The sequence below is a fragment of the Ammospiza caudacuta genome, chromosome 6 (assembly GCF_027887145.1).
Source record: "Ammospiza caudacuta isolate bAmmCau1 chromosome 6, bAmmCau1.pri, whole genome shotgun sequence".
NCBI classification, from domain to species: Eukaryota; Metazoa; Chordata; class Aves; order Passeriformes; family Passerellidae; genus Ammospiza; species Ammospiza caudacuta.
This window is the reverse complement of record NC_080598.1, coordinates 62694437-62710402: the sequence shown is the minus strand read 5'-3', so window position 1 is coordinate 62710402 and position 15966 is coordinate 62694437. Positions and strand designations below refer to the sequence as shown.

The following is a 15966-nucleotide window of genomic DNA, read 5'->3' as shown; positions in this document are numbered from 1 at the left end:
CCAAGACAGCTTTCTAGAAAGCAGAATGATGTGTGAGCCCCGTGTGTTTGTCACCAGAGCTGCAGCAGCACTGCCCAGGGAGGGATTGACTGGTTTTGTTTCCCTCTTGGATCAAGCAGAACAAATCTAATGAGGCAGTTCTTAACTTCTTCCCAGCTGAGCAGCGAGTGATGTCCTTACCCAGATTGTGCAAGGCAGCTGAAGCCTTTCAGGAATAGTCAAACAAGGGAAACACTTGTAATATTATTTTTCCCAATACTCATGCAGGGCTAAGAGGGTGCAGCAGAGCTTGTCTTTATTTTCTTTTTCCTTTCTGAGATTTTCCTTTTGAGGGGACGACTTAGTGCTTCCAACTCTTACCCCACCTAGTGAGGAAGCATGTGAGCCACAAATGTGGAGCCTTTCATTCTTTCCTGACATGATCTTGGGAGGAAAACAGGTTCTCCCTGTTGTGCTTCATTGGAATAAGCATTTCACATGCTTATCAATACAGCCAGGAGAGCTGTTTGACAGCAGTAAGGAGTCAAATGTTGCCTTGGAGCCCTACATGCTCATTTCCCTGCTTCTGAAACACTCTGCACTTTGCCCACTGTGCATTCAGAAGTGTTTCTGTCCACTAAAAGGACATAAAAACCACACATTTTCCAGCATGATTCCAGGTGTGGATTGAGTTTCTGAGGGCCTTGTCCTGCTGGGCATTGTGGGTTCCTGCCAGGTCAGGGGTAGGTGGGTTCAGGGAGCAATTTGGGTTAGTTCTGTCCTGGTCCAGCTCCTTGGGAGGCTTCAGGTGAGAAATCAGACAGGGGAAGGTGTGAAAGACTGAACAGGCTCAGCTCCTGGAGTCTTTCCTCACAGGAGAGGTGCTCCAGACCCCTCATTGTCTTTGTGGCCTCTGCTTACATGGGAATCTTCAGTTTTCATTTGAATTGCTGCTCTGTCTGGTGGGATCCAAGGATGGGAGCTTGGAGGAGCTTTGGGAAGGAAGGGCTGGAGTGAATTTGGTGAGGAAATGAGCACAGGGCAGTGGTAACCAGCTCCTGCTGCTTTGGCAGCTCTGGTTCCTGGTGCTTGGCAGAAGTGCCATCAGCTGGTGTTGGTGTGGGAGAAGGCACAGGAAACTCCCCCACACTAATTCCAGCTGGAGCCCCTGTGGCACTTCCATTGCCCCTAGATCAGATAATGCCAGATCAGATGGACCATCAAACAGAGGGGAGGCTGAGCACACAAGGTTTCACAAGGCACATGATGCCTGTGATGGCTCCTTTGGGGTTAAAAGGCAGTTCTTCAGGTGCTTTAAATATGCAGATATTACCTGAAGAATGGTTAAAAGCAATGGTTAGGGGTTTGAGAGGGTGAGGACCTGTGTGTCAATCCCCTCATGTCACACCTGGCCTGGGAGCTGCTGTTGGGATGGGGGAAGACCTTGAGGCAAAGCCTCTTTGTTAGGAGAGTCTGGTGCTGTCAGAGGGGTCCTGAGGGATGACTTGGCTGGGGGATGGCAGAATTGCATGTCTGGTGAATTACTCTTTTGGAGACAAGGATCATATAATAACAACCTAGGATTGAGCTCCATGGTGGGAGAATGGGCATGGAACTGGTTCTTGCAAGAAAACAAATACCCTTATCTTGTTATAAAGCCTCAGCCCTGACTTTTCCTATCCTAATGACTGTTTTTGTTACTAACTCCTCTGAGTTCTGCTCTGAATCACTTGCTGCTGCTTCCTTCTGCATCCTGAGTGTGCTGATGCTCTTTGCCCAGCTGATCCAGAGTGACATCCCCATGGAACATCCCAAAGCTTGCCCTGCATGGAGGTGGGGTGGTCAGATGTGTTTTTACACATGTTTTTACCCGCAGGGTGATTGTTGCTCAGCTCCAGCCCCGAGGCCAGGGCCTCCTTTCAAGAAATAAATTTTCTGAGAGGATGTGCCCACCCTTTGAACTGCTTTGTTGATCAGTTACTGTTGCTACAGCTAAAACACACTTGCACTAATCAAAATATCAGAAGCTGTGGTGAATTGCTACACAGATGGGGAGACCTTGAGTGCAGCCTGGTTGAGTTGATACATTTGTTTTTGTAGGCTGCAGCAGTGCTCAGACCTGGTGATAAGAGAGGGAATTTTGCGGGCCCGTTCCCTGGGCTCGGTCTGTGGCTGAGAGGATGTGTTGCTTTCTGCTGCCAAAAGCAGAGTCCTTCCCACATCTTGTGCAGAAAGGCATATGTTTGGGGGTGGTTGCAGAGAGGGAGAAGAACACCATTAGGGTTTTAACTTCCTCTTCTGTTTTGTTTCTCTGTGCATCTGTATTGCAGTTTTTTGGGCTGTACCTGACTCTGTGCAAAACTTAAATCGGCTGCAGCTCCTTCTGCTAAGGATCAGCCTTGGTACAGAAACAGTGGTAGTTAAAAAGCAGTAAGTATATCTGCTAGCTTAAATGCTGGGGGTTTTTTTCTCTTTTCCTTTTTTTTTTTTTTAATTCACAAGCACAGCTTTTTACTCTTCACACAGTAGGAATTTGTCAGGAGCTTGCTGGCATTAATAGTCTATTTCAGCTCTTTTCTATAGCCCAGCAGCTACAGAGGGGGGGAAAAAGCATGCTTTGTATGGAGCTGTGGTTGGGTCTGTGCTGCAGTGCCCATCTGAACTTGGCTGTGTCTATTTTGTCAGCTTTTGCTTCCCTCTAGTAGTTGCTGGTCCCTTCCTAAACTCACGAAATCCCACCATACAATGCCTGTGCTTGGATCAGGGTTCTGGCTGCTCCTGACCTGAACCAATTCTCTTGATGGTTTTGCTTCTCGAGCTCTTTACTGCAAACAAGATATCTTTGAGTTTCAATTCTTTGTCTGGCTTTTTATCTTTTACTTCTCCACTGATCTCCAGAGGAGTAGGACTAGGACAAAACGTGGTATTCTTGACCAGGGATCCATGGAGAGGGTGTAAGCTGTTGGAAGAGTGAGTGGCATTCTTGCAATGGCGTGGTTGCATTTATTTGGGTGTGGATATAATCATGCTTCTGTGATACAGTTCCTGCTGAGTTTGAAATGCTAGTGTTAGTAAAGCCAGACAAAAGCTTGGAGAAAAGTCAGAATTTCAGTGCCTTTTAGTGATGGTTCATGGGAAAGTAATGATTTTGTGTTTGATTTTCCTAAAGCACCGGGCATATGCTTTTTACTTCTCTATGAATTACTGTTTGTGAATGTGTATCTTTACAGCATGAGAACATCAGAAACACCTGGTTTTGTGCCTAGGTTTCACTCATAGAGGTAGGTCCTTGTTAGAGACTCTGGATAGTCTGATGAAAAAGGTGTTTAGCTACAAAGCTTCAATTTCTGCTGTTGCTGATTGTGGCAGCCTCATTGCTGGTCTCCCTGAGTCCCTGGGGTAGAGGACATGCTCTCCTCCTCCTGCTCTGCCTCCATCTCCTCCACCCCACATGTTTCTTAGCCTTGTGTAGAGCTCAGCAGAGATTTCTTCGTGAAGACTGGAATGTGTTTATATAATATTTTATATATTATTTTAGGCTCCTGCTACTCAAATGTAGGCAAACTCTTAACCTCTTATTCGCCATCATTAAACGAACCGTGGAATTGCTGTAGCAGACATCAAGTCAGGTGGATCTAAACCAGCTTCTGTTTTTCCTGCCTGGAGGGTTCATCCTTCATCATTTTCCTGGCAAGTGTGGCTACCTAGAGCAGGTTTTCCAGGCCAGGAGTGTTTAGTGGGAGCACTGATTGTGAACCACACTGGTGAAGCAGTGCTGGGCTGGGCGTAGTGGGGGCTCCTCTGTGTGGGAGGCATCGGGAAGGGGGTGACGTGAGAGGCTCAATCTCTGCAAAAGCAGGGCTAGGACAGCAGTAGGAACGCTGGGCAGAGCTGCTGAAAAGGAGAGAACAACCTGCTGCACTAAATCACATCTCCCTGGGGACACAGCTCCATAGTTAGCATCCTCAAATGGCATTCCTTTATTACGGCATCATTGTGCACAGGCCTCTAGAGAGGAAGCAAACGGTCTCTAAAACAATCTGCTGGCAGCTCAGGCTGGAGTATTTGAGGTTTTCCAGGGCTCTTTTGCTGTGTCACTCTTCCCTTTAATGTTCCAGCTCGAAGGTTGTTGTTGTTTCTCCATCAAAGTGCGTTCACGCGCCGGTAAGGGTGTCTGCTCCAAGGACAAGGTGGAGAAGGCAGCAGCCCAGGGAGAACAAGAGATACTGCAGAACAGCTTTGTTCTGGTGTAATCTGCCTTATCTGCATGTGATGCAAAGACAGGGCAGTTTTCACAAGACTTGGAGGCTGCGTGGTGACATGTTTTCTGTCCTTTTATAAAATCCACCACGTTATTTTGATTAGAGCGCTAACGTAACTCCTGGCAGCCTCAAATCTCACTGCTAGCAGCTACTTCCCTGCATAGCCTGATGTGGTGCTAACAAGCAGAGAGATCTTGTGCGTCCTGTTTACATGGAGCTGGGAAGACAGCGTGTTCCGTGGGAGGTGCCAAGGTAGAGCTGCAGTTGGATAAAAGGTGAAAAAACTCCGTGTGTGCAGACAGGCTGTGGTGGGGTGTGCTCATTTGTGTTTGGTGGTGTTCAGGAACTCCAGCTGCAACACTTGGCATGATGATGTTGTTTTAAATCTGAATATGTATCTTTTATATCTATGCATGCATAGCATGTTTGTGTTTGTATATATTTATATTTATATCTGTTCTCTCTCATGGGAATATCCATGTCCTGATCATCTGCTCTTGTCACCTCCTCACGCAGCTCTCTGTTGTTCAGTTTTTAGGTGGCAGAGACGCGGTGAAGCTGAGTGTGGGGCAAGCAGAGCTGATGGGGGAGCCTGGGGTGTAGCCCAGGATGGACTGGCTGTGACGAGGACGTGCCTTAGCCTGGAGAGGGCGTTACCATGAAGAGTTCCTGCAGAGCTGGCCTCCACAGGGAACCGCTGAATTCCACATCCTCCACCTTCCATCAGGTCAAACGGTACGAACACACTGCCTGCAGCTCAGCCTCAGCACTGCTTTTAGCCTTCTCCTTGTCCTCTCCCATTGTCTTGTGCTGTCACTCAAATATTTGCACGAGATTCTGACTTTCAGGTGGTGTTTAGGTTGTAATGGCTTAAGGGCAGAAATGTTCTTTGACGTTTTTATTTGATCATGACAACTGCAGATTCACTGCAGCTGGTAGGGTACTTGCAGAAATCCTTGGGTTTTCTAGCAACAGCTGTAAATTAGTTTGGGAAACATGACTTTGAAGTAAAACTTAATTGGCGAAAGGCTCATCAGAGTAGGCTTTAAAACATGCAGGCAGCTTAAAGCAAGTGGAAATGCTGGCAGTCATTGTTGTGGTTTGTCTTACTATGGACTAAGTAATTAGATTAGTTTGAGCTCACATTTTGCATTGCTCACTCTCCTGTGTCTCTTATTAAGGAGAAATGCACGATTGGTTTCAAACACTTGTGCTTATGTGACAATTAAGTGAACGCCTCTCACTGTGCCTCCTTATAGGAACACCATGCAGAACAACTTGTCCTCATGCAAATCCAAGGACATGCCAGTTTGTTGGAGTTCAAACTACTGCAAAATATATGTGTATTTTTTTTTAACTCTTTTTCTGAAACCAAGGCTCTTAAACTTCCTCAGTCTGGAGGAAGAGCGCCAGCTTTTTGGTTTCCAAAGGCTGAGTGGGTTTAAAGCAAACTTTTAACCTTTGTTCTTTGTGGTTGTGTAGACAGCATATACTTGCTATGTTAGTCTCATGGTAATTTAGTGCTGGAAAAGACTTCCTGGGTCACCCAGCTCCTTGTTTTCCCAAGCAGCATCTCATAATCCCTTTTGTGAACTTAGTCCAGCCTAAAAACATTTACATCTTTTCTTGCATCTTTTCTTCTCTCCTCCTGTAGATCAAGCCATTACTGAAGATGACAGATCTTGCTGTGCAGTTAGGAACCTTCTTTTCATTCCCAGGCTGAACATTCATGACAGTTTATAGACTCATTTGAGTTTCTGTTCCTTTATTTCCCTTCTGCCTAAGGACTGCTGCTCATTTTCAGTGGTTTAGCTCTTCTGCATTCTGTGAGAGGGGGTTGTAACCCTCACCTGTGGTTTTGCTGAGTGACCCAAGTGTTGTTTAGCAGCTTCCTGAGTAGCAATTGCTGCTGTTCTCAGTGAGATGCCCCTCACAGATTATTCTCAGTCCTGGCTAAAAGTGTGTGCTGTGCTCTGGACTGCTCTGCCCGGAGGGCTTCTTCATCACCTCCACTTCTTATTTCATGGATATCTCTGTGGTGGCCAGTTCACCTCAGTTACTTCCAAAATTTGGTGTTGGTGTCTCTCTTGCTGATGCATCACTGCCTGCATTTCCAAACCTCCTCAGTTTCTGTTACTCTGAGCTTTGTGTCTCTGCTGTTTTGGAGCTGCCTCTGTTTCTGTGGGTGCAGAATTAGTGCTGAGGTCGTTTTTAACAAAGTCAGATGTTCCCAGGGCTGATTCTTGAGGCATGTCTTTGGTTTCCAGGCTGGTATTTTCTTATTCAGCATCACCTGGGGCTGTCTCCTGCTAAGCCAGCTCCTTTGTCTGTTTTCCCATTCCTCTGCCAATCTGTCTTAGCCAGTAAATCTCTTTGTGCTCTCTGAAGTCCATGTGAGGAAGATATAGTAGATTGCTCTAAAAAGATGGCTTTTTTTGAGAACCTTGAGGTTAGTCTGGCATATTGAACTATTCCCTCTTCCCCCTTTTTCTGTGTGTCACATTAATCCTCTTTGCTTGCAAAGCACCTTTATATTGGAGTCAGAATAGGAGCCCTGGAGAGGCTGTGATCATTCTCCTTCCCTTTCTCCCCTGCAGTGCCCCCTCCAATGTGCCACATGTTTATTATCTCCTATTGTTGCCTTTCAAGAGGTTTATAAATCCTGTTTCTTGGCCTGCAATGAGCCTATCTGGTTTGGATTCTGAAACTGGGATGAGCCAATCCTCACAATTTTTATGAAGCTCTCTAATCCCCCTCCTGCCAATGCTCTTGTTCAGATTAACGCCTGGGCTTTTGCCCTCATCATCACCCTTACCTCCCCTCTTTAAAAATGGTGCAAAGTCAAATTTGGTATTTTGTGTTGTACTCTTGATCTCTGCCCTGCCCTTGCTTGCAACCCTGTTTCTCCTTTCTCTCACAAACTGAAAAAAAACCTTTCAGTTTTTCTTTGTTGTTAAATATCTCTGCAGTGACTTAACACTGCACCAGTTCTCATGTTTATTCCTGGACTTTTTGGTCTCTAAGATAGAAGTTTCCAAGTGACGTGACCTGAAACCTGTGTCTGCTTCTGGTATCTTTCACAAAAAAGGATCAAATCCAGTTGGAGTTGCTTTGAGTCTTTTGTTTGGGATGTGTTCTTAATAATGAAACCACCTTCTGACTCCTGGAGAATGCAGTGTGCAGTGAAATCCTGAATTCATCACCAGTTTCTTTCAGTCTTGAGTTTCAGAAGGGCAACCTGCTTTCAACTCTGCTTCTGCTTGTTTTTATTTTGAATGCTGAGTCTGTTACAGATTGTGTGGTCCAAGGTTAATTTCTGCAACCTTTGATGTGTTCTCATTGCATATGCACAACAATGAAGGCTATAAATAGCATCACTCTGTGGAGCTTCCTTAACACAAGGAATTTGTTGCACTGTGATATGAAGAAAGGTTCTCTTGCACTTCATAAATCAGGAAACAAATTAATAAATGTAAAACACTTCCAGAAGGACACTTGGCACTTACCTTTCAGCAGAAGCCCTATAAAATCAGCAGTTTTTGTTTTGTTGTCCCTCTGTGATTTCCCCTCATCCTGTCCCACCACAGCCACGTGTGCCATCCCATCATCTCTGGATGCAGCTGATAACCTTGAATTCCAGATCTTTCAGTTTATTTTGTTCCCTTTTGCTTTGTCATGTCTGGTGTGGTTGGGCAGCAGGGCTTTGACCTTCCTGAGGCTCAGCACAGAACTGCTGCTGCATCTCTCCCTTCATGGTGAGTGCTTTTATACAAAAGCCTGGCAAAGCTGTGGCACTTCTTCCTGTGCAAAATGTAGGAAGTAGCCAAGGCAACTGTGCTTTACTGAAGGGTGGGTGTGTGTTTAGTGTAAAACATGTTCAAAACATTGCTGGGTGGGAGCCCTCAGAGTGGAGGGGTCTGTGTTGGGCTTGGGGGTGCATTCTGTCACCCAGCACCTCTGTGGGATGCTGGGCTTTGTGGGATGGATTTCCTGGCTGTGCTGGGTGCAGCTGTGTTTGGGGTTGTCTCCCCCAAAATCAGGTTATCTGAGCACCTGATGCAGGTGAACAAGCTGGGGAGGGACCCGGCCGTAGGAGTTTGGTTCTTACAGAGCATTTATCTCCTCAGCTCTGCCCCACGGTTTTGGCATTCCCCCCTTGCCCCAGGCTGGCCACTGGAGCAGAGAGCTCTCCTTCAGCAGCCACATGCCTTCTGTTTGCCTTCCAATCCCTCTCTAATCCTTGCTGGCTCTCCCTTTGCTGCAAGAGGCATTTTGGAGCTGTTGGGAGCTGGGTCAGGAGCAGTTGCTGCTCCAAGGGGAGTGGGCTTTCAGGAAATCAGATGCTTCCACAGCTGCCAGAGTCAAACCCAGCCCTGCTCTGGAGCTTCCCAGCCCTCCTCTCTGTGAGCTTGGAGCCTTGCCATGCTCCAGAACAAACTCCATGAGTGCAGGGAGCCTTCCATGGCGGTACTTTCCCCAGCAGAATCCCTGGAATGCCTTTGAAGCAGCTCTCTGTCTGCTTTGCCTTGCCCTGGCAGTGCAGAGGGGATGGAAATGGTGCTGGAGATGGAGCCCAAAGGACCCACCAAGCCCTTCCAGAAATAACAAGTGGTTGAGTGTGGTTAACTCCCACTCAGTGCTCAGTCCTTGCTAATTGTCAGTGTCCTTTCTGGAGGAGGAAAACTCCATGGACAGAGAGCTGGGATGCCAGGGAAGAGGAATGCTTTGCCAGAGGTGTGGGGTTTTTATTGTTGTATTGTTGTTGATTTTTTTCCTTTTTTTTTTTTTTTTGGCTTCTGCCTTGTGTTAGTATGTCCTGAGGGGTTTTTCAGAGTTGTAGTTGGCACTGGGTGTGCAGTCAGCAACGTGAGGAGCTTTTTTCAACTGGAGTTGGTGTTTACAAGGAGAAATCCATAGGAAAGTTGGGGGTTTGGATGGAAATTTTCCCCCTAATAAAACCTTCCAGTGCTTTGCCCAGAAAACTTGCAGTGTGAATATGGTGTTTGTGAAGATCAGGCTTTTTTGTCCTTGCTGTTCTTGCTGGCCAGAGGAAATCTTTTGGCTTCACAGGGCATCATCAAAATCCCTGAGCTGGGAGCTGAAGGGGGAATTAAGGCTCTCTGTGGACCTTAGAAAGGAGTTGTGAAAACTGAGTCTTTTCTACCAGTTTTGCCTCCAACTCTGGAGTTTCCACTAAAGCAAATATATTATTGTTTTAGGCTGCTGTGATTTAGAACATACATAAACACAAAAGGATGCTGGAAGAGTCTGGCCAGCTTGGCAAGTGGAATCATGGAATGATTTGGGTTGGAAAAGACCTTAAATCCCATCTCATTCCACTCCATTGCCATGGGCAGGGACATTTCCCACTGGGCCAGGTTGCTCCAAGCCCAGTCCAGCCTGGATTTGGACACTTCCAGGGATGGGGAATCCACCAGTGGGTTATGGGTGGGGAGAGAGGGGTGTGTGAGTATCTGAGCTCATAGAAAAGAATAGATTTCTGTATCAGCAATGTGTAGTAATCAGCTTGATAAAAGTGCAGTGGAAACAAGCTGTAGTTAGGACTTACAAAAACAGCAGTCTCATTCCAGCAGTGCAAGTATCCTGTTTTTCAGACATGGCTGATTAGAAATAGAAAAACTGGCCCCTTTATTTCATCAGCTTAAGGATGGAATAACAGTATAAAGGCAGCACTGCTCGTTGTTTCAGTGCTGATCATTCCTGGCAGAATTCTCTCTTATCAGCAATTTAAAACCACACATTTGGGATTGAAAACCTTTTATGTTTGCTCCCGTGGACTTCTGAAGAGTCGTTGTCTCTAAAGATAAAATTAGAGAGCTTGATAACTTAAAGGGTGGAGGAAAGCAAACAGAATTATTCTGGAATGGAGTGTCATAGGGAATATGTGACTTCACCTTTTAACAACTATTTTTGGTGGTTTTAAATATTTAAAAGCTTACCTGCAGCTGCCACAGCTCTGTGCTTGCCAGCACTGAGAAACGGGGGAGTCTGTGGGTGGGGACTGGGCTCTGCTTCATCTTCAAAGCAATTTCTGCTGGGAAGCCTTGTTCTAATTGTGGGAGCTAGAGATGAAATGTGCTGCTGGTGTGCAGGGAAGGAGCTGTGATTGCCTGAAAGTTCATTCTCAATGTCCACAGCAAAGGGCCTGTGAGCTGGGGGCTTGTTTTTTCCAAGTGACACTTTCAGGTAAGGCTCATTGCTAAAGTGGCTTTTGAAATGAAAGTTCTCTTCCCTGCTGCTGGAAAACTCTGAGGCAGGTGGCAGCTGGTCTTGTGGAGTTTGCAGAGCTCTTTATAGCTGTCTGAAGTTATTAGATGAAGGTTTTCTTTAAATCCAGATCCATTAAAACATGTGCAATGAACTGAATGCTGAATTCAAATGAGGCAATTATTCTGGCAGTAAAACTTCTGACTAAGGCATAATTTTGTTATGTAAATTATAACTTTTCAACCTTAAATGGTATTGTTGGCTTGGCCAGGGACTAACTGAAACATAGGAAATATAACCTTAAACAAGAAATCTGTAATAGGTGAGGCAGAGCTTTACCCTTTGTCTTTCTCCATGGACCAGAAATAGCTGGGAGCAGCTAAACCAACTCTGCTGGCTGAACACGTCCCCTGAGCCTGTTGGGGTAACCAGTTTGGTTCTGGTTTTATTCACATAATCCCTGCTCTCACCTCCATTTGCAGCTTCTCTTAATGAAGGGTGTTGAGCTGATTGTCCTGCTGGATTCCTCAAAACTGCTTGAAGAAAGCCTTTTAAAAAACAAGCTCGGCTCATCTTTCAAACACCTTGGCACAAAACTCATGAATGAAATTTGATCTCCTGCCCCTGGCTCAGGAGATTTCAGCATGCAAAGCCGTGTTTTAATTGTGTTCACCTCTTCTCCCCAGGGCACGGTGGCGAGCAGCCACTGGAGCTTTTCCCTCCCTAGTCTGGGAAATGTCCTTCTGGAAGGGAAGGGAGGGGAGGGGAAGGCTGCAGGCACTGTTCTCTGCAGCACTTTGCTGCAGTGCTTCACCTGCTGCTCCTCTGGGCTGGGCTTTGGCCAGGTCACCTCAGCAGCCTGACCCTGCTCCACTGTGAAGCACAACCAGAGGGAGGCAGCCCCTGTGAAAAATGAGGCCAAAGCCAACTCCAGCAGCCTCATTTTCCCATTTTTCCCCTCCATGCAGCTATTCCAACGCCCTGAAGTTCTATTTTTATGAGATTATTTTAGCTTTTAGCATCCGACTGAGGAGGCAAACAAAGTAGCTCAGTTGCATTTTGCAGAGGAGACTAAACTGGGAGGTGACCCAATTCCAAGGAGCTGGAATTGGCACACAGGCAGAGAATTAACCCAGGGCTGGGTGGGTGGGTGTGTCTGCAGCACTGGGATCTCTTACCCACAGTCTCTAGGTGAGATGCAGGTGGTTGTGGCATTGTCTGGTTGCAAGAGTCAGGTGATGATCTCCCTGAAAAATCCAGAGGGAAGGAACATGACATCTGCCTTTCCAGCAGCTGCTTCCTGGCCTTCAAAGCCCTGCTTGGACCACAGAGGTGTAGAAAGGTGAGCTGAGCCCTTCCTCTTGATGTACCTGCCCAAAATCTCTGTGCCTGCCCTCCCCTGTTGTCACTAGAGCCAGAAGGAGGAACCAGAGAAAGCAATCTTCAGTCAGCACAGCTGCTTCTAGTCCTGGAGCTTCCTCTTCCTGGGCAGCATCACTTATAAATTTGTTGGACTTTATAGACCAACAAATTGAGGTTTTTAGTTAAAAGCTGGTTTTAGGCCAGACACCTACAAAGTTGCCACACTTAAGAAACTGTCATGGTGTGGGCTCTCAAGGGGAACACGTTCAGTGCCTCAGTGTGTCTGTGCCAGCTCATGATGAACATGGCTCTGAACCTGCTGCTCTTCACTCCTGAGCTCAGATCATCCCTGAGGAGGAGGCCTTTGAGTGCAGCAACTCAAAGATTACCATGGAAACATAACCTATAGTTAGTTCTGTATGTGCTTGTGAGATGCTCCTGGGAGAAGAGCCTGGAGTCTCCTGTGGTTGCATCCTGTGTGCAGTGCCCTGGGCTCTGCATTCCTGAGTCTGAAGGGAAGGTGACTGTGGAGGTGTGACAGGACAGAGGCGTCTGGGGCTGCTGCTGCAGTGTCAGCAGCATCCAAGGGTTTTTTCACAGCTCCTGAGTGTGAAATCCCATCCTTGAGAGTGGGTGTCCTCAGCTGGATGTCACGCTGCTGTCACTTTGGGGGGACATTGATGAGTACATAAGGACCCTTATGGGAAAGTCACCAAATTTGCCATTATCAATGTGCTGAAGGAAAGGTTTCATTGCCCAGAGAAGCTGCGGCTGCTTCATCCCTGGAAGTCTCCAAGGATGGGTTGGATGGGACTTGGAGCAAGCTGAGATAGTGGAAGGCGTCCTGCCCGTGGAAGGAAGTGGAACAAAATGAGCTTCAAAGTCCCTTCCAGCCCAAACCACTGTGTGATTTTGGGTGATAGGAGGAGATGAGATATCCCCTGGGATCTCTGATTAATATAATTACTCTTGCTAATTTCTCTTTTGAGCTTTAACCACATTTTATCTACTGAAAAGAGCGTGTGTGGTAGCTGATGTCCAGATAAAGCCTGGGACCCGTGTGTGCTTTGCCTTGGATCAAGGAATGAGCAGGCAGGAGGATGGCTCTAGCTCAAGAATGAACCACTAGCTATGTTTTCACAACTGATACAACTTAAACTGGAGGATTTCTCCTTGCAACTGCCTGGAAACAGATTTCTCTAATGGGAAGTTCTCTCCTGCTGCAGGAAGTTCTTCAGGGGTGGATATTGCAGCCTTGGTGGCTCTTTTCCTTTCTCTGTGGTTCCTCTTGAGGTGTGGGCTGGTGCCTGCTCTGGGCCACCTTCTCTAATTCCAGACAGGCATGTTTTGCAACTATAACTTCTTCCCTCTCTGTTTTTCCAGGGTTTCTGGTATGCACTTAAAGCCATATCTCAAGTTACAGAAGAAAGAGCGATCCCCAGAAATAAGCCAGGATTCCCTTCGAGGCCACCAGGGACCAGCACAAGGAGAAAAATTCACCAACTGCACCAAACTGAGCGTTTTCCCAAAACCCTCCCTGGTGGCTCCATCTCAGAAGCTTCTGGGGATTATTTATCCAAATACTATGTGCAATATGAACGGGAAGGGCCCGGCGGACGCTCCGAGTGCGAGGGAGAAGAAGAACACCCTGTCTGCCACGATCCACCAGGGAGAAGAAGGGGAGGGACCTCTGGATGTGTGGGCTGTGGTGAAACCTGGCAACACCAAGGAGAAAATTGCCTTCTTTGCAGCCCAGCAGTGCAGCAGCAGCACCCGCACGGGCTCCATGAAAATCAAGAGCACGTGGGACATCGACGGGAGGACGGCCAAACGCAGGAAAAAATCAGTGGATCTTAAAAAAGCCAAAATCCAACTGGAAAGAATGAGGGAGGCCAACTCCAGGTGCTCCCAGGCGGAGCCGTTCGCCTGCGGCATCGAGCACTGCTCGGTGCACTCGGGCGGCGACGGCGCCGAGGGCGCCTTCCCGGGCCGCTCGCTGTCCGTCATCGAGATGGTGGCGTTCCTGGAGCAGCGGGCCAGCGCCCTGCTGGTGGACTGTGCCAAGAGCTGCACGGGCACCAGGCTGAGCCCCCAGCCCAGGGCCGCCGTGCCCGGCCCCGAGCCCCCGTCCCCGGGCGGGCCGTGCGAGGCGGAGGCGCAGGGCGAGCCCGTGCGCGTGCTGGACATGGTGGCCAGGCTGGAGTCCGAGTGCCTGCGGCGGCAGAGCGAGGCCGGGAGCCTCTCCCGCAACAACAGCTTCCGCAGGAACGTGGGCAGGGTGCTCCTGGCCAGCAGCACCCAGCCCGAGGGAGACCTGGGCAAGGGCGGCCCGCCCCAGGGACAGGCAGGGGTGGCAGGGGATGGCTACGGGGGTCGCTGTGGTGACACCGAGCTGTGGGATGGCGGCGCCTCTGCCCCGCAGCCGTTTCCTTCGGGGCTGGATACCCGGGTGGGGAATGTGAGTTCGGGACTTGCCCAGGCGGTGTTGGCCATGACAGCTGGCAGGAGTGACACTGACACGCGGATGGAGCCCCCCAGGGCCCTGCTGGCCCCGTGTCCCGCTGCTGCCAGGCTGCCACCGGAGCCCCTGCAGAGCAAGAGCGCCACTGTTGATTGTACGTCGAAGGAGCCTGGAATTTTCCCAAAGCATCCTGCTAGGAAGGAGCCCTTGTGCATCAGTATATCGGTCAGCAAGACAGAGGAAGGGTGCAGGAAGGAGAAGCTCTCTGGTTCTGGTGAGGATTCACTCCCAGGGAGGCTGTTTTTCCTCCAGGGTGAGCAGCCTGCTGCTCAGGAGCAGCAGCCACGGCGGGAGGGTCCCCAGGAGAAGCCAGGGGAAGTAGCCCAAAACGAGGATGAGGATGCTCTGGCATCTGGTAGATCGTGTGTCAGCAGCAGTGTCCCTAAAGAGCCATCAGCCCCTTCTGCCCCTGCCACAGAAGGAGCTTTGCAAGTACTTGATGCCTCCTGCCTAAAGCGGCAGGTTTCTCATGACTTTCTGGAGACCAGGTTTAAAATCCAGCAGCTTTTGGAGCCTCAGCAGTACATGGCCTTCTTGCCTCACCACATCATCGTGAAGATCTTTGGGTTGCTTCCCACCAGGAGCCTGGTTGCCCTGAAATGCACTTGCTACTACTTCAAGTTCATCATTGAGTACTACAACATCAGGCCGGCCGACTCGCGCTGGGTGCGCGACCCTCGCTACCGGGAGGATCCCTGCAAGCAGTGCAAGAAGAAATACGTCAAGGGGGACGTGTCCCTGTGCAGGTGGCACCCCAAGCCCTACTGCCAGGCTCTGCCCTACGGGCCTGGCTACTGGATGTGCTGCCACCGCTCCCAGAAGGGCATCCCTGGCTGCAAGCTGGGCCTCCATGACAATCACTGGGTCCCCGCCTGCCACAGCTTTAACCGCGCCATCCACAAGAAAACCCGAGGAGCTGGAGCAGAGGTGGAAGAGGAATATTAGTGCACAAACACTTTCCTGCAAGATTGAGATTGGGAGAGGAGGAGGAGGAGGAGATTCTCATGCCTTGTGCTGTTTACAGTGTATATAATTGTTGTGATTTTTTTTTTTCCCCCCCCACAGGGCTATGAAACTGCACATACTCAAACACAAGAGCCTTTACCTTTTAGATTAAAAGAGAGCTTTTAGTCCATCTCTGTAAATAACACTATAAAAACTAATTGTACATACAGAGTCTACAGCTGGCTGAACAAGGTAACCCCTACAATGCAGCTATCCCAGTGTTGCGGCTATAGGTGTGTGTGTTTTTAAGTGTCTTGTTTCAAAATCTGTATATCCTGTATAATATATGAATGTTTCTGAGAAGAAACTCTAAATAGGTAAAGGTCAACTTGTTTAAAGAAGCTGCAGACAACTTAACTGGACAACCTGAAACTTAGACTATAGAACAGATCCATTATAGTAGCGTGGCAGTGGATTAAAAAAAGAAAAGAGAGGAATATTATTGTATAGTCAGAATATAAAAAAAAGTTCTTGTCTACCTTACCCATGTTGTCTGGTTGGGTTTTTTTTTTTTTTACACATAAATAAAATGTGCATTCTAGATCTGCCTTACCAGACTTTCTCTTGTAAGACTTTTGCCCCAAAATAAAAAGATGCTGTAAAACACGT

The 15966-nt window shown here is 48.1% G+C and overlaps 1 protein-coding gene across 6 annotated transcripts in view; it reads left to right on the top strand.

Moving 5' to 3' along the window:
* Window positions 1-15966, top strand: part of FBXO34 (F-box protein 34) — a 40548-nt gene extending 24582 nt beyond the window's left edge. For 3 of the 6 annotated variants that reach the window (XM_058806605.1, XM_058806611.1, XM_058806609.1), the window contains 2 exons: window positions 4773-4976; window positions 13215-15966. In XM_058806605.1, coding sequence (XP_058662588.1) covers window positions 4900-4976; window positions 13215-15297 — 2160 coding nt within the window. In that variant the 5' untranslated portion in view covers window positions 4773-4899 and the 3' untranslated portion in view covers window positions 15298-15966. Of the gene's footprint in view, window positions 1-2309; window positions 2410-4104; window positions 4517-4772; window positions 4977-13214 lie in introns of all 6 variants that reach the window. The other 3 variants (XM_058806610.1, XM_058806607.1, XM_058806606.1) reach the window with 3 other exon arrangements.